The sequence below is a fragment of the Dipodomys merriami genome, unplaced genomic scaffold, assembly GCF_024711535.1.
Source record: "Dipodomys merriami isolate MVZ:Mamm:240054 unplaced genomic scaffold, mDipMer1.0.p SCAF_158, whole genome shotgun sequence".
NCBI classification, from domain to species: domain Eukaryota; kingdom Metazoa; phylum Chordata; class Mammalia; order Rodentia; family Heteromyidae; genus Dipodomys; species Dipodomys merriami.
Window position 1 is genome coordinate 1,344,000 of NW_027202915.1, and position 25,921 is coordinate 1,369,920.

General features: G+C 47.0%; 1 protein-coding gene and 1 pseudogene across 1 annotated transcript in view; one reads left to right on the plus strand and one right to left on the minus strand.

Moving 5' to 3' along the window:
* Positions 1-2,243: 2,243 nt before the first annotated feature.
* Positions 2,244-25,921, plus strand: part of Sccpdh (saccharopine dehydrogenase (putative)) — a 31,047-nt gene continuing 7,369 nt past the window's right edge. The window contains exons 1-9 of the mRNA XM_070023193.1: positions 2,244-2,560; positions 5,139-5,251; positions 11,764-11,844; positions 14,255-14,384; positions 18,898-18,947; positions 22,508-22,638; positions 23,757-23,874; positions 24,879-24,998; positions 25,084-25,140. Of these exons, the coding sequence (XP_069879294.1) occupies positions 2,371-2,560; positions 5,139-5,251; positions 11,764-11,844; positions 14,255-14,384; positions 18,898-18,947; positions 22,508-22,638; positions 23,757-23,874; positions 24,879-24,998; positions 25,084-25,140 (990 nt within the window). The 5' untranslated portion in view covers positions 2,244-2,370. The remainder of the gene's footprint in view (positions 2,561-5,138; positions 5,252-11,763; positions 11,845-14,254; positions 14,385-18,897; positions 18,948-22,507; positions 22,639-23,756; positions 23,875-24,878; positions 24,999-25,083; positions 25,141-25,921) is intronic.
* LOC138827561 (large ribosomal subunit protein eL42-like) lies at positions 17,504-18,415 on the minus strand (annotated as a pseudogene).

Below are 25,921 nucleotides of genomic sequence, written 5' to 3' on the forward strand. Positions count from 1 at the left end.
GAAGAGAAGGGAAAGAAGATGGCAATAGACACATAGACAATAGCAATAGACAGAAAAAGCACTTAAACATCAGCCTGGACTTAATTCTTTCCACTGAGTATTCTAGTAGGAGGAGCAGAGGTTGGAAGAAGACCAGTAGTGACACATGCTATTTTGCAACTCTCCATGAGCTGGACATATTCTGAAATGCAGCTGTGTGAGAAGCAACTTCTGTCGAGAACTACTGCCTTCTGGGCTGTTCAGAGGCCTGATGCTAGAAACCAGTAGGTAATTCTAGCCCCCAAGTGGCAAAATCAAAACAAATATTTAGGAGCTGTTTTGCCTATTTATCTTTAAAAAAAAATTAGTAAACTGGGTGCAGTGGCAGATGCCTGTAATCTCAGCTACTCAGGAAGTAGAAATCAGGAAGATGGAGACTGAGGTTCAGAGCTAGTGGGTGCACCAGTCCGTTTCAGCTCAGTTTCAGAAGTCTGAGTCATCATGGAGGGGTGGGTGTGGAGGGTAGGGAGAAGAAAGGGAGAGGGGTACTTTTTCCGTTGGATCTGGTCCTGAGCCTATGGGATGGCACCACTCCCCTTCAGGGTAGGCCCCTTTGGTTAATCCCTCTGGAAACGTCCTCACACACCTCCAGTGACGTGCTTTCCTGACTCCTGTGTGCTTCTCAGTTCCATCAAGCTGGCCAACATCATTACTCACCACAGGTCCACCCCTGATCAGCTCGACACGCAGACACCTCACTTGGAACCACGGCTTGTCACCCGTGCCACTCCAGGGGCTCGGCCGGCTTTCTGTCACCCACGGCGGGCGGTGACCTCTGGGATTCGAGGGCGCTCCTCAGGAGCTCCTGCAAAACCAGAGAGAAACCCGTTCATTCCAAGCCTATGGGCCGAGTCCGCGACCGCGGCCGGCGGGGGCGGCAGGGGTCAGGGGGCGTCCGCGGCCGGCGGGGGCGGCAGGGCCCGGGGCGGCAGGGGTCAGGGGGCATCCGCGGCCGGCGGGGGCGCCTCGCTGGGGGCTCCCAGGGAGCCTCCCCTCGGTGTGTCCGTCTCGGTCTGTCTGTCTGTCTGTCTCTGTCCTTCAGCTTTTCCCCTCCGCGCTGCGCCCTAACGCTCGGCCGCGGCTCACTGGCGGCTTTGGGGGCGGCCAGGGCGGCTTCGAGCCGCGACGCTCGGATCTCGCCCCCGGGAGGCTGGGGTTACAGGCGTGAGCCCGGCGCCCCGTCCCGCCCGGTGCCCCGTCCCGCCCGGTGCCCCGTCCCGCCCGGCGCCCGGTGCCCCGTCCCGCCCGGCGCCCCGTCCCGCCCGGCGCCCCGTCCCGCCCGGTGCCCCGTCCCGCCCGGTGCCCCGTCCCGCCCGGCGCCCGGTGCCCCGTCCCGCCCGGTGCCCCGTCCCGCCCGGCGCCCGGTGCCCCGTCCCGCCCGGTGCCCCGTCCCGCCCGGTGCCCGGTGCCCCGTCCCGCCCGGTGCCCCGTCCCGCCCGGTGCCCCGTCCCGCCTGGTGCCCCGTCCCGCCCGGTGCCCCGTCCCGCCCGGCGCCCGGTGCCCCGTCCCGCCCGGTGCCCCGTCCCGCCCGGCGCCCGGTGCCCCGTCCCGCCCGGTGCCCCGTCCCGCCCGGTGCCCCGTCCCGCCCGGTGCCCCGTCCCGCCCGGTGCCCGGCCCCGCCGCTCCCCGCAGCTCACCTCCGCGGACGCCGCGCGTTCTCGGCGGGCCTCGTCCCGGGGTCCCGCGGCCCCGGGTCCCCGCGGCCGCCTCATGCACGGCCGTCCAGGCTGCCCGGCACCGCTGCCGGACCCGGTACCAGAGCCCGTGGGCGAGGGCGCGGGGCGGACCGGCGGAGCTGCCCGTGAGCCTCCGCTGCCCCGGCCTCCCGGGGGCCACGGGCGGGCGCGGGCGCCCCTCGGATCCACCTTCGCGCCACGCCTGTGGGGGCGAGAACCACCGGCTGCCACCCCGGCGACCGGGACTCGGCGGCCGGAGCGCGACGGACTGCGCAGACGGAGCCGCCGCCGCCGGGCTGAGAGGCGCCAGGGGCAGCGGCGCGGGCGCGGGCGCAGCCGCGTTCGGAGCGCAAGGCGAGGTGGGCGTGGCCGGGGGCGTGGCTTCTGCGCGGCGGCGCGCGCCGAGGGAGGGAGCGGGGCGCGGCGGCGGCAGCGGCGGCGGCGGAGCGCGAGGCGCGGTGGGCGTGGCCGGGGCGTGGCCTCTGCGCGGCGGCGCGCGCCGAGGGAGGGAGCGGGGCGCGGCGGCGGCAGCGGCGGCGGCGCAGGCTGCGGCGGCCACGACGGCGGCGGTTGCTGCGCCCGGTACGCGGGTCGCCTGAGGCGCAGGCGCGGTGGACTCAGCCCGCCCCGGGCCTCGGCTCGCTGTGGACGCGTCATGGCGATGGAGAAGAGGCCTTTCCAGCTGGTGGTGTTCGGCGCCTCTGGCTTCACCGGCCAGTTCGTGACCGAGGAGGTGGCCCGGGAGCAGGCGGCCCCGGAGCGGGGCTTCCGCCTGCCCTGGGCCGTGGCGGGCCGCTCCCGGGAGAAGCTGCTGCGAGTGCTGGAGAGGGCGGCGCTCAAGCTCGGTAACCGCCAGAGCGGCGGCCGGCCCGGGGCGCGCTCGGCCCCGCGAGCCCCGCCACCCCGGGCCTGCGCCCCAGGCCTGACCTCGACCCCCGACCCCGCCACCCGGGGCCTGCGCCCCAGGCCTGGCCTCGACCCCCGACCCCGCCACCCCGAGGCCTGCGCCCCAGGCCTGGCCTCGACCCCCGACCCCGCCACCCGGGGCCTGCGCCCCAGGCCTGGCCTCGACCCCCGACCCTGCCACCCTGGCCCTGCGCCCCAGGCCTGGCCTCGACCCCCGACCCCGCCACCCGGGCCCTGCGCCCCAGGCCTGACCTCGACCCCCGACCCCGCCACCCGGGGCCTGCGCCCCAGGCCTGGCCTCGACCCCCGACCCCGCCACCCCGGGGCCTGCGCCCCAGGCCTGACCTCGACCCCCGACCCTGCCACCCCGGCCCTGCGCCTCAGTCCTGACCTTGACACCCCACCACCCCAGTCCTGTGCCCCAGGCCTGACCTCGACCCCAACCCCCCCCCCCCCCCCCGCGCCTCAGACCTGACCTGGACCTCACCCCCACCCCGCCACCCCGGCCCTGCGCCTCAGGCCTGACCCCCGCTCCGGCCCCAGACCTGATTTCCCCCCTGACCTCCCCCCCCTCAGCCCTGTGCCCTAGGCTTGGCACCCCCACCACCACCCCAGCCCTGGGCCCCAGACCTGACACCCTCCCTCCCCACTGTGCCCCAGACCTGTCCCCACCCAGCCCTGCTACCCCAGCCCTGCACCCCAGCCCTGTCATACCCCGCCCCCCACCGTGCTCCAGACCTGCTCCCCTACCACCACCCCATGCCCCAGGCCTGTCCCCTGCCCTAGGAGCCCAGCTACCTCCAGACCTGTTAACCCAGGACCTGTGCCCCTCAGCCTGTTCTCCCCTTCCTGTACCCCTGTCCCCCAGTCTTGGCTTTCCCCTTGGCCCTGCCCCCCTAGCCCTCCAGTCTCTGTGCCCCAGCTTTCTGCCAGCCTACACCCTGCCCCCCAGCAGACCTCACCTTCCTGCCCCCCCACAGCCCAACTCCTTCAGTTCTCCGCCCCCCAGCCCTCCAGTTCATGTCCCTATACCCCCAGAGTGTGTGGTGCTCACACATCAGGCTTTGTTCCACCTCAAAATTCCAGAAAGAAAACATTTTAAAATGCATTCATCCTCAGAATGCAGAATCTTCTATGAAATAGTCCAACACTTGGTGATTCCTTCTGCCTGCACCCTAGTCTCCAGGGACCATGCGGCCTGCCCATGTGCTTTGGTGCCTTGCCTTGTGTTTGAGGAAGAGAGGAAGACCTAGAGCTTTAAACACAGGATTTCCCTGCTTCATTTTTAATGCTGGGGGTTGAGCTCAGAGTCTCCATATGGTTTTGTTTTGTTTTGTACAAGTACTGGGCCTTGAACTCAGGGCCCGGGCACTGTCCCAGAGCAATTTTGCTCAAAGCTAGCACTCTTGAGCCACATCTCCACTTCCAGCTTTTTTGTGTGTGCTTACTTGGAAATAAAGAGTCTCATGAACTTTCCTGCCTGGGCCAGCTTTGAATCCAGTCCTCAGATCTCAACCTCCTATGAGTAGCTAGGATTACAGGTGTGAGCCACAGGTGCCCAGCTGGGTCTCTGTATGTTAAACACACAACTAGCCACAATTCCATTACTCTTGTGTGTGTGTTTTTTGTTATTGTTGTTGTTTTTAGTTTTTGCTTGTAGAATTTTTTTTTTTTTTTGCCTATATGTCTGGCTTGGACATTGAACTTACAAATCACCCTGTTAGAGTCTTGGACATTCTACACTCCTGCTTTATCTTAAAGTAATACAGAAGTCCCTGCTTAGAGAGGAACTGTGGAGTCTTTGGTTTGTGTTAGTATAAAGAGAGCAGACAGGCTAGACTTTCCTACAACTCTTACTGCTACCTCTGCCAGTACATAGAACCTTGAGCTCTGTTACTTTTATTTTTGTAAAAGACATTATTGGTAAAATACGTGTTTCCATTTCTTTTTCCTGCTCAACTGGTCCATACAGGTATGGCCCAGCTATCTGCCATTTATATTCCCTCAAACTAGTAATGGTGCAACATCTACCTTCACATGTAGAACCTGCATTGCTGTGGTGGGTCAGTTCTAGTTATTTCCTTGTGTACCTGTGTGATTTTATATAGTTTACTACTTGAAAGTGGATTCACTTCAGAGTCTTCTTGTGTTCTTATGGAAGTTTTAACAATTTCCTTTCACACACACACACACCCCACCCCACCCAATTTGTAATTGTTCACTAACTGGTGAGAAACTGCTTTTATAATAGAAATTTCTTGGTGGACAGGATGTAAGGACAAAACACTTACTTGGTGTCTAAATTAGATTGTAAGATTGTCATATTGCAGGGCTATTTCTATGTTGCTTTTTTAATATTTAGAACTCCTAGTATCAACTCCATTTTCCTCGTAGCCATACCTTTTTATATTTGCTGATTGAGAGTAATTTTGATATTACTGATTGCTATGAAAAGAAGATCTGGAAAATGTAATATTGTACTCAGGTTTGCTTTAAGTGACTTGTATTTTATCTTAGGAAGACCGACACTACCATCTGAAGTTGGAATAATAGTTTGTGACATCAATAATTCAGCCTCACTTGATGAAATGGCTAAACAGACAACACTTGTCCTCAACTGCGTAGGACCTGTAAGTAACCGACCCTTCTTTGTATGAGAACACGCAATCCACTTCGAGCAGAAGCTGACATTTTATCCCCCAGAGGAGCATAGGGCAGCGGGCAGAAGACTGGTTGATCCCATATGGACAGTTCTTCCCGAGAGAGGCTTGGCAAGCTCTTGTGGCACTATTTAGGGAATCAAGAGCTGTGAAGATTTTTTTTTTTTTTTTTGGTTGTGGGGCTTGAACTCAGGGCTTGGGCACTGTCCCTGAGCTTCTCGCTGCTCAAGGCTAGCGCTCTACCACTTGAACCACAGCGCCACTTCTGCCTTTTTCACACAGTGGTACTAAGGAATTGAACCGAGGGCTTCTCTACCACTAAGCCACATGCCTAGACCCACCACTTCCAATTTTTGAATGGTTAATTGGAGATAAGAGTCCCACAGGGACTTTTCTGCCTGGGCCATCTTTGACTCACAACCCTCAGATCTCAGCCTCCTGAGTAGCCAGGATTACAAGCAAGAACCACCCACACCCATCTTTTTTTTTTTTTCCTTGGGTCGGGTCATGGGGCCTGAACTCTGGGCCTGGGCGCTGTCCCTCAGCTCTTCAGCTCAAGGCTAGCGCTCTACCACTTGAGCCACAGCGCCACTTCTGGCTTTTTTCTTTTTGCTAATGTGGTGCTGAGGAATGGAACCCAGGGCCTCATGCATGCAAGGCAAGCACTCTACCACTGAGCCACCTTCCCAGCCCCCATCTTATATTCTTTTTTTTTTTTGTCGGTCGTGGGGCTTGAACTCTGGGCCTGGGCACTGTCCCTCAGCTCTTCAGCTCAAGGCGAGCCCTCTACCACTTGAGCTACAGTGCCACTTCCGGTTTTCTGGTGATTTATTGGAGATAGGAGTCTCACCGTCTCTCCTGCCCGGGCTGGCTTTGAACTGTGATCCTCAGATCTCAGCCTCCTGAGTAGCTAGTATTACAGGCGTGAGCCACCAGCGCCAGGCTCATCTTATATTCTTGAATTATACAAATGTAAATAACAGCTCAACCTATAATCTTATCGTAGCTACCCAGGAGACTAAGATCTGAGAATCATGGTTCAAAGCAGCCCACGCAGCAAAGTCTGTGAGACTCTTATCTCTAATTTATCACAAGAAAGCCCAGAGTGGTAGGGCACAAGCCTTGAGCACAAAAAAAGCTCAGGGACAATACCTAGACTCTGAGTCAAGCCCCAAGACACACACACACACACACACACACACACACACACACACACACACACATACACATACACACACACACAAATGTAAATAACAAACCAAAGGTAGAAACTTGAAAAAAGGATTCTTTGTATATTCAGTAAATACTTACTGAATGCTTACTCTGTGAAATGCACCTATGCTAGGCAAATGTGCACTGTGGTGAGCAAAACAGGAAATCTTTTGGGATTTATATTCTTTGGAGGCAGGCAGAAAAATAAGATTGTAATACTATCAGGTGATAAGTGCTTTGAGGAAAAGTGAGACAAAGCAAGGAGAGACAGATGGGCCCGTAAGTCTCTCTGCTGGAAGTCAAGAAAGTCTCATGAGTCAGTACTTGAGCAGAGATGGGAATGGAGTGAGGGTACGCCATGATTGCCTGAGGTGTGATGCCTGTGCCTGGGGAATAAGCGTGAAGGTCCCAGGAGGAAGATGTACTTGGCAAGTCAGGGATGAAAGCAAGGGATGTGGTGGGCCTAGAAATAAGGCAGAGAGCTGGAAGGTAGATAGAAGGTGTCCAGGAGGTAGCTGCGTAGGGTCTTTTAGGTTATAGTCAGGGTTGGGATTTTCTTTTACATGTGACCAAGGATCATTGAGTAGTTGAAAGCAAGGGCGTGATCTGATAGAATTTTTTAAGTTCTTTGGCTCCTAAGAACTACAGTGATAATAAGGCTAGTGGTGGCATATTCCAGGCAAATAGAGCGCCAGGATAGTAGCAGAAGAAGTGGCCAGATGCAGAGGATGAGCTGGGTGAGCTGGTGCACCCGACCTCAGCACTGGGGGAGGCTGAGGCAGGCGTGTCTCAGGAGTGATTAGCTTGAGCTGTAGCAAGATGTTGTTCTTGCCACTCCAGGGGGAAAACAAGAGAAGTGGTTGTGTTTAAAGTGTATTTTTTTTTGAAAGATTAGTTTTTGCTCTGGTACCAGATATGAAAGATACACCAGGAATGACTCGCACTGGGCTTGTGGACTGTAACAGGGTGATATCTGTTTACTGATGAGAAGAAACCATCACAGTTGGCAAGATGTTCGAAAACTAAGCATCTGAAATGTTAATACTTCTAAAACTGAAAAGATTTTTTTGTATTATTCAATAAACATTTAAAATGTTTAATGAGAGTTACCTCATTCTCAACTTAGATTCCATCCATTAGGTCTGTGCTATAATCACTGTAACATACATCTTCAGTCATGAATGGTTGGCACTTTGTTTGCTGACCTTAGTACTCCAGAAAACCCTAACACTGGTTATTTGAACTAACTCTTCACAAATACTCTTCCAGGTCCCATGTGTCAGACCCAATCTCTTTTGAACCTATCAGTATCCATCCAGTCATTTGCTCTTTTCTTGTTTCTGGTCTCTTCTTCTAGTCTCCTTCTGTCTACCTGCTTCATCTGACCCATTGGGTCTTTTCTTGAGGGGAGTTGGCAGGCAGTACTGAGAGTTGATCTGGGGCTCTCCTTAGAGCTCTACTACTTTAGCCATGCTTCCAGGTAGGCCTGGAAGCTAGTTATTTTGGAAATTTGAGTCTTATGAACTTTTCTAACTTGGGCTGGCCCTAAACCTCAAAATCTTACAGCTCTCAGACCCTAGCCTGAAGCTGTGATTATAGGCTCAAGGGGTCTCTACTGGATCGTTTTATCCTTCTCCAATAAATACCCAAGGCCTTGGTAACTCCTCTGTTAGGCAAGTGTAAATAAGCGTTAGGTAGCACCATTCTGAATGTGACAAAGACTGAGACTGTCTCTTTGGCCACTCCTGTGCTGTGGAACTTTCCTTCACCCCCTCACCATATCCTCTGCTCAATGCTTGACCATCTGACATTGCCCAGCGATGTGCTTTAGCCAGTCCATATATTAACTGGAAAAAACATGCTTCTTATAAAGATTAGCATAGATTAAAACACTCACAAACTGCCACATTCAGTGGTTAATTTTATATACCATCAGGGGAGGCACACCTACCTGAGAGCCACAGGGTTAGAACACAGAGCATTGAGATCAGAACGTGTGCGCTCCTGTGTGTGTGTGCATTGGTACTGGAGCTTGAACTCAGGGCCTTGCCTCTTGCTTGGCTTTTTTGCTGAAGACTGATGCTCTGTCCCTTGATCAGCCATGTGTTCAGTTCTTGTGATTGCAGTTCTGAGCTCTAAGCTAAATGACTTCTCAGGACAGAAATGTACTCTGACTCTCTCCACTTATCACATACACCCCCCAGCATACCGAGTGAAGACAAAAGTAACTGGATAGTGAAGTAGGAATAAGTTCGTAGGAGTCTTAACCTCAGCTGACACAGTATAGAGTGGACAGAGTATAACAGTACATTGTAAGGGATGGCAGGACTGTGGCAAGCAGGAACTTGCTTATTGTCTCCTTAAGGAGCTACTATTATGTTGCAAAGCCCTTGAAAGCTTTCCTGTAGTTAGTTGGTATTAGTAGACAAACTGATGGAAGGGTTGGGGATCACTGGCCGAGCCTGGAGGAATGGGAGTCAGCCAGGTCGGGGTGGGGTAGAAGGAGTGTATCCTAGGGCGTGAGAGCCAACAGTTAGGTGTGAACACAGCTCAGTAATGGAAGGCTTTTTACCTTGACTTTCACCAAGGTTGGACATGTTGCTTGTGCAATTTATTACCTACTAGATAGTAATTTATTTTAGTCTGAGCAACAAATTATTTGGGAGATCTAATATCATACCAGTTTAGAATATCTACTCTGTCCAAAATTAAACTTAACTTCTTCAAATCTTCTCTTCTTAAAATTTTGTTAACAATACCACTACCTTTTAGTCTCCATGCCCAGCCCTGGTAACCAGAAAATGTAATAATTTTTGCTTTTTATCTTTTTTGGCAGTAATGCCATTTGGGAGTACTTCTAGGCCTTGTGTTTACTAGACATGTATTCTACCATTTGAGCCATGCCCAAGCCCTTGTAGTCATAGCTTCTTTTTGAGATAGATCTCATATTTTTGCATGTGCTCAACCTCAGACTTTGATCTTCCTACCTCTCCCCAGCTGAGATTACAAATGTAAAGCACTGCACCTGGCTTGTTGGTTGAGGTAAGGGGAGTGTTCATCTCGCTTTTTTGCCCAAACTATCTTTGAATTTGAATTGTGATCCTATTTCTACCTCCTGAGAAGCTGGGATTACAGGTATGTGCCATCATACCAGATCATTTTTGCCTTTGTTTTTATTGTTGTTTGGAGATACTAGTATTTGAACTTAAGATTTTGTACTTGTTGGGCAGATGATGAACCACTGAACTATACTTCCTACACTTTTTTTTTTTTTTGGCCAGTCCTGCAGCTTTGAACTCAGGGCCTGGGCACTGTCCTTGAGCTTCTTTTGCTGAAGGCTAGCGCTCTACCACTTGAGCCACTGTACCACTTCTGGCTTTTTCTGTTTATGTAGTACTGAGGAATCAAACCCAGGGCTTCATGCATGCTAGGAAAACACTCTACCACTGAGCCACCTTCCCAGCCCCTTCCAACCCTTTTTTGTAATAGTTATTTTTGAGATCCGGTCTTGCTTCTGCCCAGGTATGTTCTAGACCACAATCCTCCTATTTTTTTGCTTCCTGCCATAGCTAGGGTGGCAGGCACACACTACCACATCCAGCTTCTTCCACTGAGATGGAGTCATGTGATTTTCTGAATGGCTGGCCTGGCACCATGGCCCTTCCCATTTTAGATAGGATGACAGGTGCCTGCCACCAGACCCAGCAGTCCCAGGCTGGTGGCGAGTTGCCATTCTCCCATCCCAAGTAGCTAGGGTTATAAATGAGCCTTCTTAGTGTATCCTTAGCATGTTCTCACCTGTGCCTCCAGTTTTGTCTCCTAATTCTGTAGGCAGAATGATATATCTCTGGTTTAAATCCTATACTCTGTCAGGTTTAAAATGTCCTATCCCTAGTAATCTAGTAAAGTTCAAGCCTCTCAAAAAAATGTATACCTAGGTACCAGTTTTTATTTGATCATGTCAATATGCATGACATATCAAGATGAGAAATGTACAATTTCACCGTTCTATGGCTTGCATTGCTTTAAAAAACACTATATTAATATTAAACTCTCACACAGTCTTTCCACCTCACTTTACAAATGTTTAGGTTTTTGGGGGGGTTTTGTTGTTGTTTTTTATAATTTTTCTTTTGGGTCCAGTCGTGGGGCCTGAACTCTGGGCCTGGGTGCTATCCCTCAACTCTTCAGCTCAAGGCTAGTGCTCTACCACTGAGCCACCTTCCCAGCCCCCTGTCTAGTTTTTGTTGTTGGTGGTGGTGGTGGTCATAGGGTTTGAACTCTGATCGTGGGTGCTCTCCCTGAGCTCTTCAGCTCAAGGCAAGTGCTCTACCACTTGAGCCACAGTGCCACTTCTGGTTTTCTGGTGGTTTATTGGAGATATGAGTCTCACGGACTGGGGCTGGGAAGGTGGCTCAGTGGTGGAGTGCTTGCCTTGCGTACATGAGGCCCTGGGTTCGATTCCTCAGCTCCACATAAGCAAAAAGAAAAAAGCCGGAAGTGGCACTGTGGCTCAAGTGGTAGAGCCATAGCCTTGAGCTGAAGAGCTGAGGGACAGTGCCCAGGCCCAGAGTTAAGGCCCCACGACCGGACCCCTCCCAACCCCCCCCCCAAAAAAAAAAGAGTCTCATGGACTTTCCTGCCAGGGCTGGCTTTGAACCACACTCCTCAGATCTCAGCCTCCTGAGTAGCTAGGATTATAGGCATGAGCCCCTGGCACCTGGCTTCAAGGCAGTTTCTTGATCATTAAAACCAAGTCCCATCAACCTCCTGAAACATGTAACATTTAGACTCGGCAACATAACACTTCTGGTCCTTTATGGCCTGGCCTCTGTATTTTCTTTTTCTTTTTTTTTTTTTGGTCCAGTCGTGGAGCCTGAACTCTGGGCGTGGACGCTGTCCCTCAGCTCTTCAGCTCAAGGCTAGCGCTCTACCACTTGAGCCACAGCACCACTTCCGGCTTTTTTCTTTTTGCTTATGTGGTGCTGAGGAATTGAACCCAGGGCCTCATGCATGCAAGGCAAGTGCTCTACCACTGAGCCACCTTCCCAGCCCCCTATTTTGTTTTCCATTAACTGTGGGTGTGCATTCCTCTGAAATTCACTCATTTACAGTGGGGAGGAGGCACAGTGCAGGTCTGCCACATCCTCAGCTTATTGTTAGGCTACTTTATTGTTTCTTGATAACCAGAGTATACTTCCAAGATTAAGTGATGATTCACGTAAGCTTAAAGAGAAAGAGTAACCTGCTGGTTTTCTCTATTTCCCTAGTATCGATTTTTTGGCGAACCTGTAGTAAAAGCATGTATTGAAAATAGAACCAGCTGCATCGACATCTCTGGGGAACCTCAGGTATGTGAAGCAGAACAAGACAGTCACATTAGTCAGGTTTCTGCCTAATGGGATGGACATTTTTAGTGCAATACTTAGGCACAGGTTGAAGATTCCTTTCTAGCATTTGAGGAGTTTGTGGAGTTTGATAGTTGCTGAATGCTATGAGCTGAATTAGTATGCTGTGGGTCATTTTCAGAATTATTTTAAACTTTTTCATTATGAATTTCCTTTTTAAAATCAGTAGTCTTTACAGCTCATAGAAAAAAATAAATGTGAAATCACCTGAACCTAAAAATTTGTGTGTGTGTGTAAGTGTGTCAGTCCTGGGGCTTGGGGCCTGAGCCCAAGGCCTCAGCGCCATCTCTGGGCTGTTTTGCTAAAAATTAGTGCTCTACCACCTGAAGTTCCACTTCCAGTTTTGTTTTTTGTTTTTGTTTTTTCTTTGGATAGTTAGTGGGAGATAAGAGTATTGCAGATTTTCCTCCCTAGGCTGGCTTTGAATTGTGATTCTCAGCCTCCAGAGTAGCTAGGATTACAGGCATGAGCCACCTGTGCCCTGCTAAGCCTAAAACATCTCAGTGAAGAGCTGGGGGTATAGCTCAATGGTAGAGTATGTGCTTAGAATGCACACAGCCTTGAGTTCAATCCCCAGCACCAATAAAATAAAATATTACAAATGAAGTAATAAAGTGTTCATATTGGATAATGCCTGCCAAATGTACTACACGACACTAAGCAGTTAACTACCTAACATTTTCAATCCTCCCCGGGAAGTAGTTCCCCTCACCTACCTGCCTTCTCTATTTCGTAGATGAGGAAATTAAAGCTTGCTCAGTGTCATATACCTAGTACACAGATTAACATGTTTTAGCGAACACTAAGCTATATCATCCCTTTAAAATGTCTGGATGCTTATAGCCTCTACTGAGTATTGTTATCAATACTTCAATGCAATATACATGCAGAGATTATCAGGTGTTGATGTATGTTGAGATATACCAGAAAAGTGTCAATTTCCAAAACTAGTTCAAGAAGAGGAGAAAAACATGACTTAAACAAAAACAATTGTCTGTGTTACTTAGAATAACCCAGACCAAAGAAAATGGTGAAAAGCTTCTAAGTTATCTTAATAAGCAAGCATAATAGTAATATCAAGACCTACTATGTCTGGGTTGTAACTCGGTGGCAGAGCATTTGCCTGGTAGACATGAGGCCCTGGCTTCCATCTCTCTAGCCCTACAAGAAAAACACCCAAATCAAATAAGTCGTCTCTAAGTCCCAATGAAGGTCCAGAATATAAAGAACTTTTAAAGTCATTAATAGAAATGCAGCCCAATTAAAAAATGAGTACAATGATGACAAGAGATAGATTGGTAGCTCTCTGCCTCCAGAAAGACTAAAAGAGTTAGGTGTCCAAGGTCAGTGTTGCCACCCAGTCCTTTTGATAGGGTATAACCTTGATAGGCGCTAAGAGCAGCATCTCGCCCTCACCCTGCCGATGTCCTCCCGAGACCCATACCCCAACATGACAAAAGTGCCAGTAGATGTCTGTGCCACAAAATAGTGTTCCTCCAAACAATTCAGATCATCAAAACTCAGGGAAGCGCAGGCATCTGTCAGAGCCAAGGTGTGCCTGAGGAGTCATGGCAACTAAACCTAACACGGCTTCTGGTTTGGGATCTGGGATTAGTGCAAGGACACTAGCTAGCAAGTAAGAGAGCCTGAGCTACACATGGTTTTGTTAGTGATGTGTGAACAATGCTAACAATAGAAAAACTGTTTCAGATACATGGTAACTCTACCATTCAGTTTTTCTATATATCTAAAACTGTTCTAGAAAATAGTTTTTATCTGGTAGTATAGCTCTGGTAGAACACTTTTCCTAACAAGCATGAGGCCCTGGTTTTCAGCCCCTAGCACTGCAAAATAAAAGCAATCATTTTAGAAAGAGAAAAGGAATTTACGCAGGCATGATTCCTGCCTCTATCATCTCCTGTCTGTGTCATGTGGGTTAATGTAGTCTGGGATGATTTTCTTTTTTTTCCATTTTTTTTTTGTTTTTTCTATATTTACTACTTTCTTTAAGGTATTTTTATTCTGAAAAATTAATAGAATCATTAAGTTAGATGAGCATATGGCCCATAGCACCTGGCACACAGCTACGTACAGCCGGTATTTAAGGAATATACAAGAAAACGTTCTAGCATTTCAAGTTAATATTTTGTTGCCGAGCCATACTGGTGAGTGATTTCAGTTTGGCAGTGCGGGTGATTGAACTCAGGGCCTCAAGTTTGACTCTACAGTGAGCCATACCTCTGATACTGGTGCTTGCAGTTTGATGGCTTTGTTTTTAAAGATGAATCATTTAATATTGATGTAGGTGTTTTTTAATAAACACTGATTCAGATTCTTGTCCTGAATTTTTTAGTTTCTGGAACTAATGTATTGGAAGTATCATGAGAAAGCTGCAGAAAAAGGGGTTTATATCATTGGAAGCACTGGCTTTGACTCCATTCCTGCAGATCTGGGAGTAATATATACCAGAAATAAAATGAACGGTAATTATTAATCATCAGTACTTGAATTTAACAATAGAAGACCCTTATGTTTGTAATTTTGATGAACTAAAACTAATTGGGAAAGAAAACAGCTACAAATGGGCAATATTAAAACCATGCTTTGTTTTTAATATATCTACTCTTTTTAATAAAATTGATAGTAGCATAAGTGTTCTACAATAAGGAATTCCTTGTCCCAATTTATTTATAGTTACAGCTGTAAATTTGTCCATAAAAACCCTTAGAAATCTGGAAGTGGTGCTGTGGCTTAAGCGGTAGAGCGCTCACCTTGAGCTGAAGAGCACAAGGACAGCGCCCAGGCCCAGAGTTCAAGCCCCACGACTGACAAAAACAAAAACACCCTTAGAAATCATTATAAATTCAAGCTTTGTTTAGGAACTAACACTCTTTGTTGTAATTGAAGGGCTGAGTTGGAAACACAGCTCAGCTGGAGAGACTTGCCCACTGTGTGCAAAGCTCTGGGTTCCATCCTCAGCACGAGAAAAAGAAAAAAAAAATGTTTAAAGGGTTTTTTGGGGGTTTTTGTTTTGTTTTGTCTTGTTTTTTGGGTTTTCTTGTCATGGGGTTTGGGCCTGGGCTCTGTCCCTGAGCTTTTTCACTCAAGGCTAGCACTCTACCACTTTGAGCCACAGTGCCACTTCTGGTTTTCTGGTGGCTAATTGGAGATAAAAGTCTCATGGGAATTTTTCTGCCTGGCCTGGCTTTGAACTATGAACCTCAGGTCTCAGCCTACTGAGTAGCTAGGATTACAGGTGTGGCCAGTGGAGCTGGCTTCGTTTTAAAGTTTTAACTACTAAAGTTATTAACATGGAATTTGCACATCTTTAATCCTTTTTACAAATTGGAGATAGTTATTTGAAAATGCAGAAAGTAATATAGTAAAACTAGAATTTTCTCATGTCCTGCCTTTTTGTTTTTTTGTCTGTCATGAGGCTTGAACTCTGGGCCTGGGTGCTGTTCCTCAGCTCTTCAGCTCAAGGCGAGCACTTTACCATTTGAGCCAAAGGGCCACTTCCGGTTTTCTGGTGGTTAATTGGAGATAAGAGACTCATGGACTTTCCTGCCTGGGCTGGCTTTGAACCACGATCCTCGGATCTTGGCCTCCTGAGCAGCTAGAATTATAGGTGTGAGCTACCAGCGCCCAGCATCATGCATATTTTCAAAGCGTCCATTTAGAAACAGCTGAGACAGAATTCCAGTGCTGTAGAAACTATCCTAAAGCTATAGAAACTGTTCCAGTTGGGCTGGGAAGGTTGCTCAGTGGTAGAACGCTAGCCTTGAGCTGAAGAGCTGAGGGACAGCACCCAGGCCCAGAGTTCAGGCCCCACGACCAGACCCAGAAAAAAAAAAAAAAAAGTGTTCCAGTTAAAGTTAACTGTGAAGCCAGAGGCCAAAGGAGTTAACACATGCCTGAAAAAGCTATGAGTCAGTCTTCTTGTGAAATTAGAAGCAAAAACAAAATGCTATAGAAAATTTAACTGAATATCCATTGTCATTTTAAGAGACTGTGTCTGGGTCAGGACATGAAGAAAGCTACCCATCTTCCTGTCAGAATCAAAGTGAAGAGTAGTAACAAAGTATTTGAAAGTTAGAATTCATACCTTTGCTGATTTCAGAATTTTAGGGATTCTCACAAATAAGTTTCAAAGCAACAGCAATGACCATTTAATGATGAAGTGTATGCATGAATATCTTTTTTTCTTTTTTTTTTTTTTTGTCAGTCCTGGGGCTTGAATTCTGGGCCTGGGCACTGTCTCTCAGCTCTTCAGCCCAAGGCTAGCATTCTACCACTTGAGCCACAGCTCCATTTCTGGTTTTCTGGTGGTTAATTGAAGATAAGAGTCTCACAGACGGGCTGGGAAGGTGGCTCAGTGGTAGAGCGCTTGCCTTGCATGCATGAGCCCTGGGTTCGATTCCTCAGCACCACATAAGCAAAAAGAAAAAAAAGCCGGGAAGTGGCGCTGTGTCTTAAGTGTGTCCCATGACCGGACCCAAAAAATAAAAATTAAAAAAAGAGTCTCACGGACTTTCCTGCCTGTCTGGCTTTGAACCACAATCCTCAGATCTTAGCCTCCTGAGTAGCTAGGATGACACCGGCACCTGGCTACATGAATATCTTTTTTTTTTTTTTTGTCACTCATGGGGCTTGAACTCTGGGCTTGGGTGCTGTCCCTGCGCTCTTCAGCTCAAGGCAAGCCCTCTACCGCTTGAGCCACAGCACTACTTCCTGTTTTCCAGTGGTTTATTGGAGATAAGTGTCTCATGGACTTTCCTGCTGGTCTGGCTTTGAACCTCAATCCTCAGCCTCCTGAGTAGCTAGGATTACAGGCCTGAGCCACCAGTGCCTGGCTACAGGAATATCTTAAATGTCTTTATTTCTTTAAAAATAATTCATAGAATCTGAAGTTTAGATGTTTTCTTTACAATAATCTTGTGTATTTCTTATTCGGGTTGTTCCTAAATAATTAAATACGAGTTTTTTGTTTTTGTTTTTTTTGGGTCCGGTCGTGGGGCCTGAACTCTCGGCCTGGGCGCTGTCCCTCAGCTCTTCAGCTCAAGGCTAACGCTCTACCACTTGAGCCACAGCTCCATTTCTGGTTTTCTGGTGGTTAATTGAAGCGCCACTTCCGGCTTTTTTCTTTTTGCTTATGCGGTGCTGAGAAATCGAACCCAGGGCCTCATGCATGCAAGGCAAGCGCTCTACCACTGAGCCACCTTCCCAGCCCCTAGATACGAGTTTTAATCTCAGAGTCTTGTACTTGCTAAGCAAGCACTCTTCCACTTGACTCTGTGCTTTGGATTATTTTGCAAATAGGGACTTACTTTTTGCCTAGTCCTGCCTTGGACGTGGATACTACCAGTGACCTCCTGCTTACCTGGGATGGCAGGCAATTACAACACACTTGGCTTACTGATTGAGAATAGGGGCATACTATTTTTCTCCTGTGCTGGACTTGAACCACAATTGTGAACCAAAATCATCCTTATAACTGCTTCTTAAGAAGCTGGGATTACAGGTGTGAGCCCCATGTCCAGACAATATTTTTTTTTTGAATTTGACCTCACAGTTTCATTGTCTTCATAACAAAAGTTGGAGCTTAGAACTGGATCACTTGTACCTTTCCCTTTTTATCTCCACCCCGTTCAAAATGTTTGCATCTCTTAATAGCTAGCATTCTCTTAGATCTACAGTTGGGCTCAACACATTCAGTTCAAAATGTTTGCATCTCTTAATAGCTAGCATTCTCTTAGATCTACAGTTGGGCTCAACACATTCAAGTCTCAGCACAATCTTCCTTGTAGTCTTAGCTTTTCTCTGGAAAATTGGCTGAGTCTGACTGCCATAGCCACTCTGCTTCCTGTCATAACGACGCTTTCCCTGGGCGTACAGAGAATCCTTGTCCTTCTGCACTATGTTGCTCTGTGAGGTTGGTGCTTGCCACACTTCTTACAAACAGTATGGCGGGTTTTAGGAACATTAACTATGATGGCAGGAAGCCTGCAGCAGCACCAAAAAGAATAATTTTTATGGGCTGGGAAGTTGGCTGAGTGGTAGAGCGCTTGCCTCGCATGTGTGAGGCTCTGGGTTCGATTCATCAGCACCACATAAACAGAAAAAGCCAGAAGTGGCACTGTGGCTCAAAAGTGGTAGAGCACTAGCCTTGAGCTGAAGAGCTGAGGGACAGCGCCCAGGCCCAGAGTTCAAGTCCCACAGCCCCCCCCCAAAAAAAAACAGCTGATCTCCCTTTCTCTTTCAGACTCAAAGCCTAGAGCTATGCTAGATACATCCTATCACTCAGCCACATCCCAGCCCTACTTATATATCTTTACTGTATTTTAACAGACTTGCTTTAAGTATTTTATAAGCCATTATAAAGAGTGTTTTAGGCTTCATGAACATTTGATGTAAGTTGCTGTAAGAAGCCGTTGGAATGTTTAAATTAGAATTAATCTCAGAATCTGACTTTGAGAACGATGTGGTACTCCTTCCAGAGTGAGTCAGACTGCATTGTGGAGATTCTTTTTTTTTTTTTTTTTTTTTTTTTGGGTCCAGTCGTGGGGCCTGAACTCTGGGCCTGAGCTCTTCAGCTCAAGGCTAGTGCTCTACCACTTGAGCCACAGCGCCACTTCCGGCTTTTTTCTTTTTGCTTATGTGGTGCTGAGGAATCAAACCCAGGGCCTCGAGCATGCAAGGCAAGCGCTCTACCACTGAGCCACCTTCCCAGCCCTGCATTGTGGAGATTCTTAGCATTGTCAGTTTAAACACTGGAAAGATTTTGTCTGTATTAGTAGTTAGACTTTATGAAGAACTCTAAAGTGGCTTTAATGTTATAAATCTGTATATTATAACAATGTAATAGAACTGTTGTTTGTACATTTTCTAGCTTAGTAAAAGTTGTTGCTAGGTGAGTAGGAATATATTTTTCACTTGTCCTGATGAATAAATTAGGTCTTATTTTATTTTGCCCTTTACTACTCTTGTATTCTTTAGGTACTTTGACTGCTGTGGAAAGTTTCCTGACTATAAATTCAGGACCTGAGGTTAGTTTTTCTGTTTAAGTATTCAGTTTTTAAGTTAATGCTAAAACTATTCTTTTAAGTTTCAGCAATGATTTATTTTAATAATAATGGGTAAAGTAGAAAGGAAGATGGGAACAAAAGAAATATTTCTTGCTTCTTATGCACAAAATCAGAGTTAAAAACTCCCTGAAACCTTTTAGAAGTAATGTATGTCTCTTAAAAAGATTTAAAGTAAGGTGCTGGTGGCTCACACCAATAATCCTAACTCAGGAGGCTGAAGTCTGAAAAATACCAATTTGAATCCAGTCTAGGCAGGAAAGTCCTTGAGACTCATAATTAACCACCCAAAGTGAGAAGTAGTAGAGTGCTAGCCTTGAGTCAAAAGCTCATGGACAGCACCCTGAGTTCAAGGCCCAGCACTGGCACCAAAAAAAAGTTGTCCTTCACACCAGGCACTGGTACCTCACTTCTGTAATCCTTCCTACTGAGGAGGCTGAGATCTGACCATCATGGTTCAAAGCCAGTCGGGGTAGACAAATCTGTGAGATTCTTACCTTCTGTAGCAAAAAGCTGAAAATGGCACTGCGCTTCAGTGGTAGAGCACTACTAGCCTTAAGCAAAAAAGCCAAGGGACAGCATCCATACCCTGAGTTCAAGCCCCAGTAGCAGCACCAAAAGAAAAAACTACATTTAGGTTAATTAAATTTTGTGTGTATAATTTTTAGTTTGTGGAGTTGCTGTTTCACCCTGGGTTTAAACAAGCAAGGCCTCATGCTTCCGCTTAGCTCTGCTGCTCATTCTCTGCCGCTTGAGCCATGCCTCCAGTTCCAACTTTTTGGTAGTTAATTGCGTGTAAGAGTCTCACGGATTTAGATGTCAGGGCTGCCCTCCTAAGTAGCTAGGATTACAGGTATGACCACTCGCCTGTGTTTTTAATTTTCAAAATTCAAGATAGCAAGTTATTTTGACTAAAAATGTATTTTGAAAAAAATTGCACAGCTTACTGTGTTAGAAATGACTGTGATTCCAACACTAAAGCTTCTGTCATTACTATGTAATAAGATGTGTTAGTCAAGAAAACTGTCATCTTAGTATATTTTTCTTGGAATTAGTTCCTGTTCTAACCATAAAAGAAATGTTTGAGGTAAATCTCATTTAACTGAATTTACAGTTTATTTGAGAACATAGTTGCATTCTGGAAAACACTACAACTTCTGTTGCCAGTAGTGCCACCCAAATATGGGTTGGGCTTCCGAAGTCTGTTCTCTTTACCATGCATTCATCCGTCAATGTGGTCGAGCCAGGTGGATGGGCAAGATAATGTGGCCCGTGGTGAGGATAGAGGAGGTGGTGTCAGGAGGCTGTCTGATGAAACTGCAGGTTTCTGAGAACGTCACGTCCATCAGCCGAGAGGCCGGGAGGAGCAGTTTTGGTGGTGCTGGGAAATTTGAAATCTGAAACTTGTAAGCATCGGCATAATGCTCAAAAAGTTTTGGATTGTTAGCTGGGTATAGCGCTTACATGCCTTTGGAGTTGGTTTTTTGTTGTTTTTTGGGGGGGGTCCGGTTGTGGGGCCTGAACTCTGGGCCTGGGCGCTGTCCCTCAGCTCTTCAGTTCAAGGCTAGCGCTCTACCACTTGAGCCACAGCGCCACTTCCAGCTCTTTTTTTGCTTATGTGGTGCTGAGGAATCGAACCCAGGGCCTCAAACATGCAAGGCAAGTGCTCTACCACTGAGCCACCTTCCCAGCCCCACACCTTTGGAGTTGGGAGGCTGAAGGGAGGCCAGCCAAGGCCATGTATAGCAAGACTCTGTTTGTCCCCATGCCATCACCACTACCAAAAAGCTCCCCCAAAACAAAAAGAACCCAGTTTTCTGTTTTAGAGTATTTTTAGATCTGAGGTGCTCAGCTGGTAAAACCTAGGATCCAAAGTATAAAGAACACACGAAATGCGCAGCGCTGGCTCCAGGCGCCTCCGGTGAGGGGCACGCTGCTTGCAGTGACAGAGACACAAATGGGACATGGGGTGGAGCAAGGATTCTGTTCAGCTGGATTATGGGTTTGGATTAACACAGAAGCTATGCAACAATTGCTGACTTTGGGTCCTGCGGCCTAGAATACCAGGTACATGAAGGGAAGATACTGGAGAACCAGTTTCCAAACCAGCCCTGGGCAAAGAAGTTAGGGAGATGCAATCTCAAAAAGCAAGCTGGGCGTGGTGTGTGTGCTTGTTATACCAACAACTCTGGGGATAGAGGTAGGAGGGTCAAAATCTGCAGCTAGCCCCTGGGAAAATGGGGAGATCCTATGTGCAAACAGACTGCAGGTCTGCAGGTAAATAGGATGCTGGATTTGATATTCCATGATGCTGTTAGAACTTTTTCCCCCCTCTTTTTGCTGTCTACTTGATTTTCTTTTTCTCATTTCTTCTGTTTTCCTCCGTGTAGGCTCTCCTAGTATTGGTAGTCCCGTATATGTTACATGATTTCCTACAAAGATGTATGACTTACAGATCATAATGCTAGCAAAGATTAGTCAGATTCTGAACCATTTAGTCACTCTAGGGCCAGCCAGTGTCACAAAGGGTAATGCAGTAATTGCGTTGCCTGATGACTGATTTAAAGATAGGGTTTTTAACTAGGATATCATAAAGATTGCACATCCATGTTCATTGCTGCACTCTTCACAATAGCCAAGCTATGGAAAATTATAAATTACATTAGTGAATTAAATGTCTTATAAAAGTATTGTTAAGAAAACTCAAGTGCGCACATATATGGTATATAACATGTGAACACCGTTATATGTTACAGACTGTGATAGACAATTTGCTCCAGGAAAGTTAGAATGAACTTGTGACTTTAAATGAACATCATTATTCCACAATACTGTGAAATTCCGGAAATTATGTAATCACTTAATCACAATTAAAAAAAAAAAAAAAAGAACCTTGGGGAAGGGAGGGGGGATGGTAGGGGGAAAACAATGGAGGGGGTAACTGCTCAATAGGAAGTGTACTCATTACCTCACTCATGTAACTGTAACTTTATTGTATCTTTTCAATTAAAAAAAAAAAAAAAGAAAACTCAAGTGCGGGCTGGGAAAGTGGCTCAGTGGTAGAGCGCTTGCCTTGCATGCCTGAGGCCCTGGGTTCGATTCCTCAGTACCACATAAGCAAAAAGAAAAAAGCCGGAAGTGGTGCTGTGGCTCAAGTGGTGGAGCACTAGCCTTGAGCTGAAGAGCTGAGGGACAGCGCCCAGGCCCAGAGTTCAGGCCCCACAACTGGGCCCCCCCACAAAAAAAGAAAACTCAAATGGCCAAGAAGGGTATCAGACTTGAGGCCAACGGGGAGCTATCTGTGGGACGGAGCCTGGAGAGGGCGCAGTGTGCGCTGCTCAGTGCGCTCAGAAAGCAGAAAGCACTTGTGCATTGGTGAATAGTGAACATGACCAAGTGCATGAGTGTTCCTGATGCCCTCCATATTATTGAATAAGGAATTGTGCGTTGCACAAACAGGTAAAATGCCGTTTGTAAGTCAGTGTTATCTTAAGACATGTCCCTTTGTGCTCCATGGTTTTCAGGGGCTGTGTATTCATGATGGCACTTGGAAGTCAGCAATTTATGGTTTCGCAGCTAAGAATAGTTTGAAAAAACTGCGAAATGCATCATGTCTGAAACCTGTCCCAGTCATTGGTCAGAAGTTGAAAAAAAGGTGTGTTGGTTTGAAATCTGTTTTTTAGTATGGAGAGTTTTGTATTAAGTCCAGCATTATTTTCAAAGATAAAATGTCATTAACATAGCCTTCTAAGTATTTTATAAGGCCTTCAAGAGTGAATTTCCTATGACATTTCATTGTATTAAAATTAAATGTCTGTTACATTTTATGCCGCAAAACTACCATCCTAAAATACCATGACCATAGCATGCATTATGTTCATTAGTAGTTCTTGCATGACAACTAGCAAATAGAGGAATGCTGGGTTCCCCCTTTTTTTTTTTTTTTTGGTTAGTCGTGGGGCGGGTTGCTCTTTTTATTATTATTATTTATTTTTATTTTTTGTGCCAGGCCTTGGCGCTATCCCTGAGTGTTTTTGCTCAAGGCTAGTTTTCTACCACTTGAGCCATAGCTCCACTTCCAGCTTCCCCTCTCCCCCAACCCACTCCACTCCCCCCAACCCCTACCCCCTGTTGGACTTTCCTGCCTAGGCTGGCTTTGAACCACAATGCTCATATTTCAGCTAGGATAAGGCATCAGCAATTGATGCCAGGCTCTGGAGTGTTTTTTATTTTTGTGCCTGTCTTGGGGTTTGAATTCAGGGCTTGGGCACTGTCTCTGAGCTCTTTTGCTCAAGGCTAGCACTCTATCACTTTGAGTCACAGCTCCACTTCCAGTTTTCTGATGGAGATAAGAGACTCAAACTTTCCTGCCTAGGGTGGCTTTGAACGGTCATCCTCAAATCTCAGCCTCCTAAATACCTAGGATTATATCCTCAAATCTCAGCCTCTGGAATAGCTAGGATTACAGGTGTGAGCCACCAGTGCCCAGCCAAGTTACTGAGTTTTTAATTTTCAGATTTACCAAGTGGGCCAGTTATAGTGGCACACACCTATAATCACAGCACTCAGGGCAGAGGCAGAGGTATCTTGAGTTTGCTATATAGCAAGATTTTGTTTCAAAGAAAAAAAGAAAAGGGAGAGAGGGAAAGAAAAGGAACGGAAGTGGGAGGGAGGGACAAGAGGGCTGGAGGGAGAGAAGGAAGGAATTTACCAGTTGATGTTGTGATCACTGTAATTGGAAGAAAAACAAGTTTTCATGGGTCTGTTTTGTAGGTGGCCAATATCATTTTGTAAAGAACTCAGCACATACACGATTCCTTTCTGGGGCTCTGACACATCTGTTGTGAGGCGGACTCAGCGTTACTTGCATGAATATTTGGAGGAACCACCAGTAAGAACATACATCATTACTTTTATTTTTATTTATTAATAATCTCTACCTGAATGTAGGTCTTGAGTGTAATATTCTGTGTGTTAGTTTACCTATGTATTTAATGTGGATTTTTTAAATGTTTATGAAACATAAAAACCCTATTTCAGCTCTGGAAATAACAGTCACAAGGGTGGGGAACTTTGCATTAGATGTGCATGTTAGTAGCCATGCCCTGTGATTCATATCTGCTGGCGCAGATTCATCTCAGGAAATCCTGGAGTATCCCTGCCTACAGCTGCTAGAACACTCCTCCTATGCCAGATTATAGTATTATATATATTACATATAATATATAGTATGTTAAATACTATACAACATATCATGTCAATGATAATTTATATATGTATTATATATAATTTGCTATAAATAATATACCACTCACTCTAGTATCCCATACTACCTCTGGGATACAGCATAGGCTTTTTCCTGAGGGAGGTGGTCACTCCCACTGCTGAAACCAGAGTGAGCTAATGTCAGGTTAACAGGTGGAGGGCATTTCATCATAGGAGAAGTTTAAACACAGACTCTTCCTTAATGCACTGCTAAAACTCAGACACATGGTAGATTGTGTAGTCTTTGGCACCATTACAATTTCTTTCTTTTTTTTTTGGTCTGGTCGTGGGGCCTGAACTCCGGGCCTAGGCGCTGTCCGGCAGCTCTTCAGCTCAAGGCTAGCGCTCTACCACTTGAGCCACAGCACCACTTCCGGCTTTTTTTTTAATGCTTATGTGGTGCTGAGGAATCGAACCCAGGGCCTCATGCATGCAAGGCAAGCTCTCTACCACTGAGCCACCTTCCCAGCCCATGGCACCATTACAATTTCTTAAAGTCAGAGCTCCTATGTCTGGTTTCTGAGCTAGAGTGGAGCTGCAGTTGCTTGTCTGTGGTGGAGTAAGTGAAGGGCTGCTGATTTCACACAGTCTCAAAGGCTAGTGTAATCTAACCGTGCTCTCTCGCCCTAGGTTCAGTATGCTGCCTATGTCTCTGTGGGAGGCATCACCTCTGTTATTAAGCTGATGTTTGCAGGACTTTTCTTCTTATTCTTTGTGAGGTTTGGCATCGGAAGGCAACTTCTCATAAAAGTAAGATTGTATGAAATTAGCTCACTAAACGTATTTCTCATAAACTTAAAAATATCACTGAGGGCTTTTTTTCCTTTCCTTTTAGTTCCCATGGCTCTTCTCCTTTGGTTATTTTTCAAAACAAGGTCCAACACAAAAACAGGTAAGCCTTTTATATCCAGGTCTCTAAAGTAATACTTATTTATTTTAGTCCGGGGACTTGTCAGGGCACTCCCTGTTTTAGATATTCTTGGGAGCTCTTTCCATCCATACCTTAGATCCTTAAATTTCCTAGTGTTTTGTACTTCCCTTTGGAAGTAGGTCATCCTGTCTGCATCTTACAGGATCAGAGGTATAGTAGAGAGGCTGAGAACCTTGTACATGGCTGACGGCTTGTGGACAGGCTGGGATAAGAAACAGCCATCCAACTCCAAAAATGTCTTCTCATTACTTCGTAGAGATCTCAGTTCTTTTTACTTCTCCCATTTTTCTTCCTCACCCTTAAGTTTTAACTTTTTTGTCCATACATCCTGGATTCCCATGGCAGATAAAATTAATTGCCGTGTATTCAATAACAACAATGGTATGACTGCCTCCTTTTCTACCATTTGCCTTACTAATCCCAACCCCACGTAGGCCTTGGGCCATTTAGCCTTGTCTCTTTACACCAGGCCCCTCACTGCTGAGCAGACCATGGTACCACAGATTGCACACCCCTCCCCCACCAGGGGATTCTAGCATGTCTGGCTAATTCTTTTACTTCTCTCTAACTTCTCTCAGGTAGGTGTGTGTGTGTGTGTGTGTGTGTGTGTGTGTGTGTGTGTGTGTGTGTGTGTGTGTGTGTGTGTGTGTGTGTGTGTGTGTGTGTGTGTGTGTGTGTGTGTGTGTGTGTGTGTGTGTGTGTGTGTGTGTGTGTGTGTATACTAATCCTCAGACTTCTATGC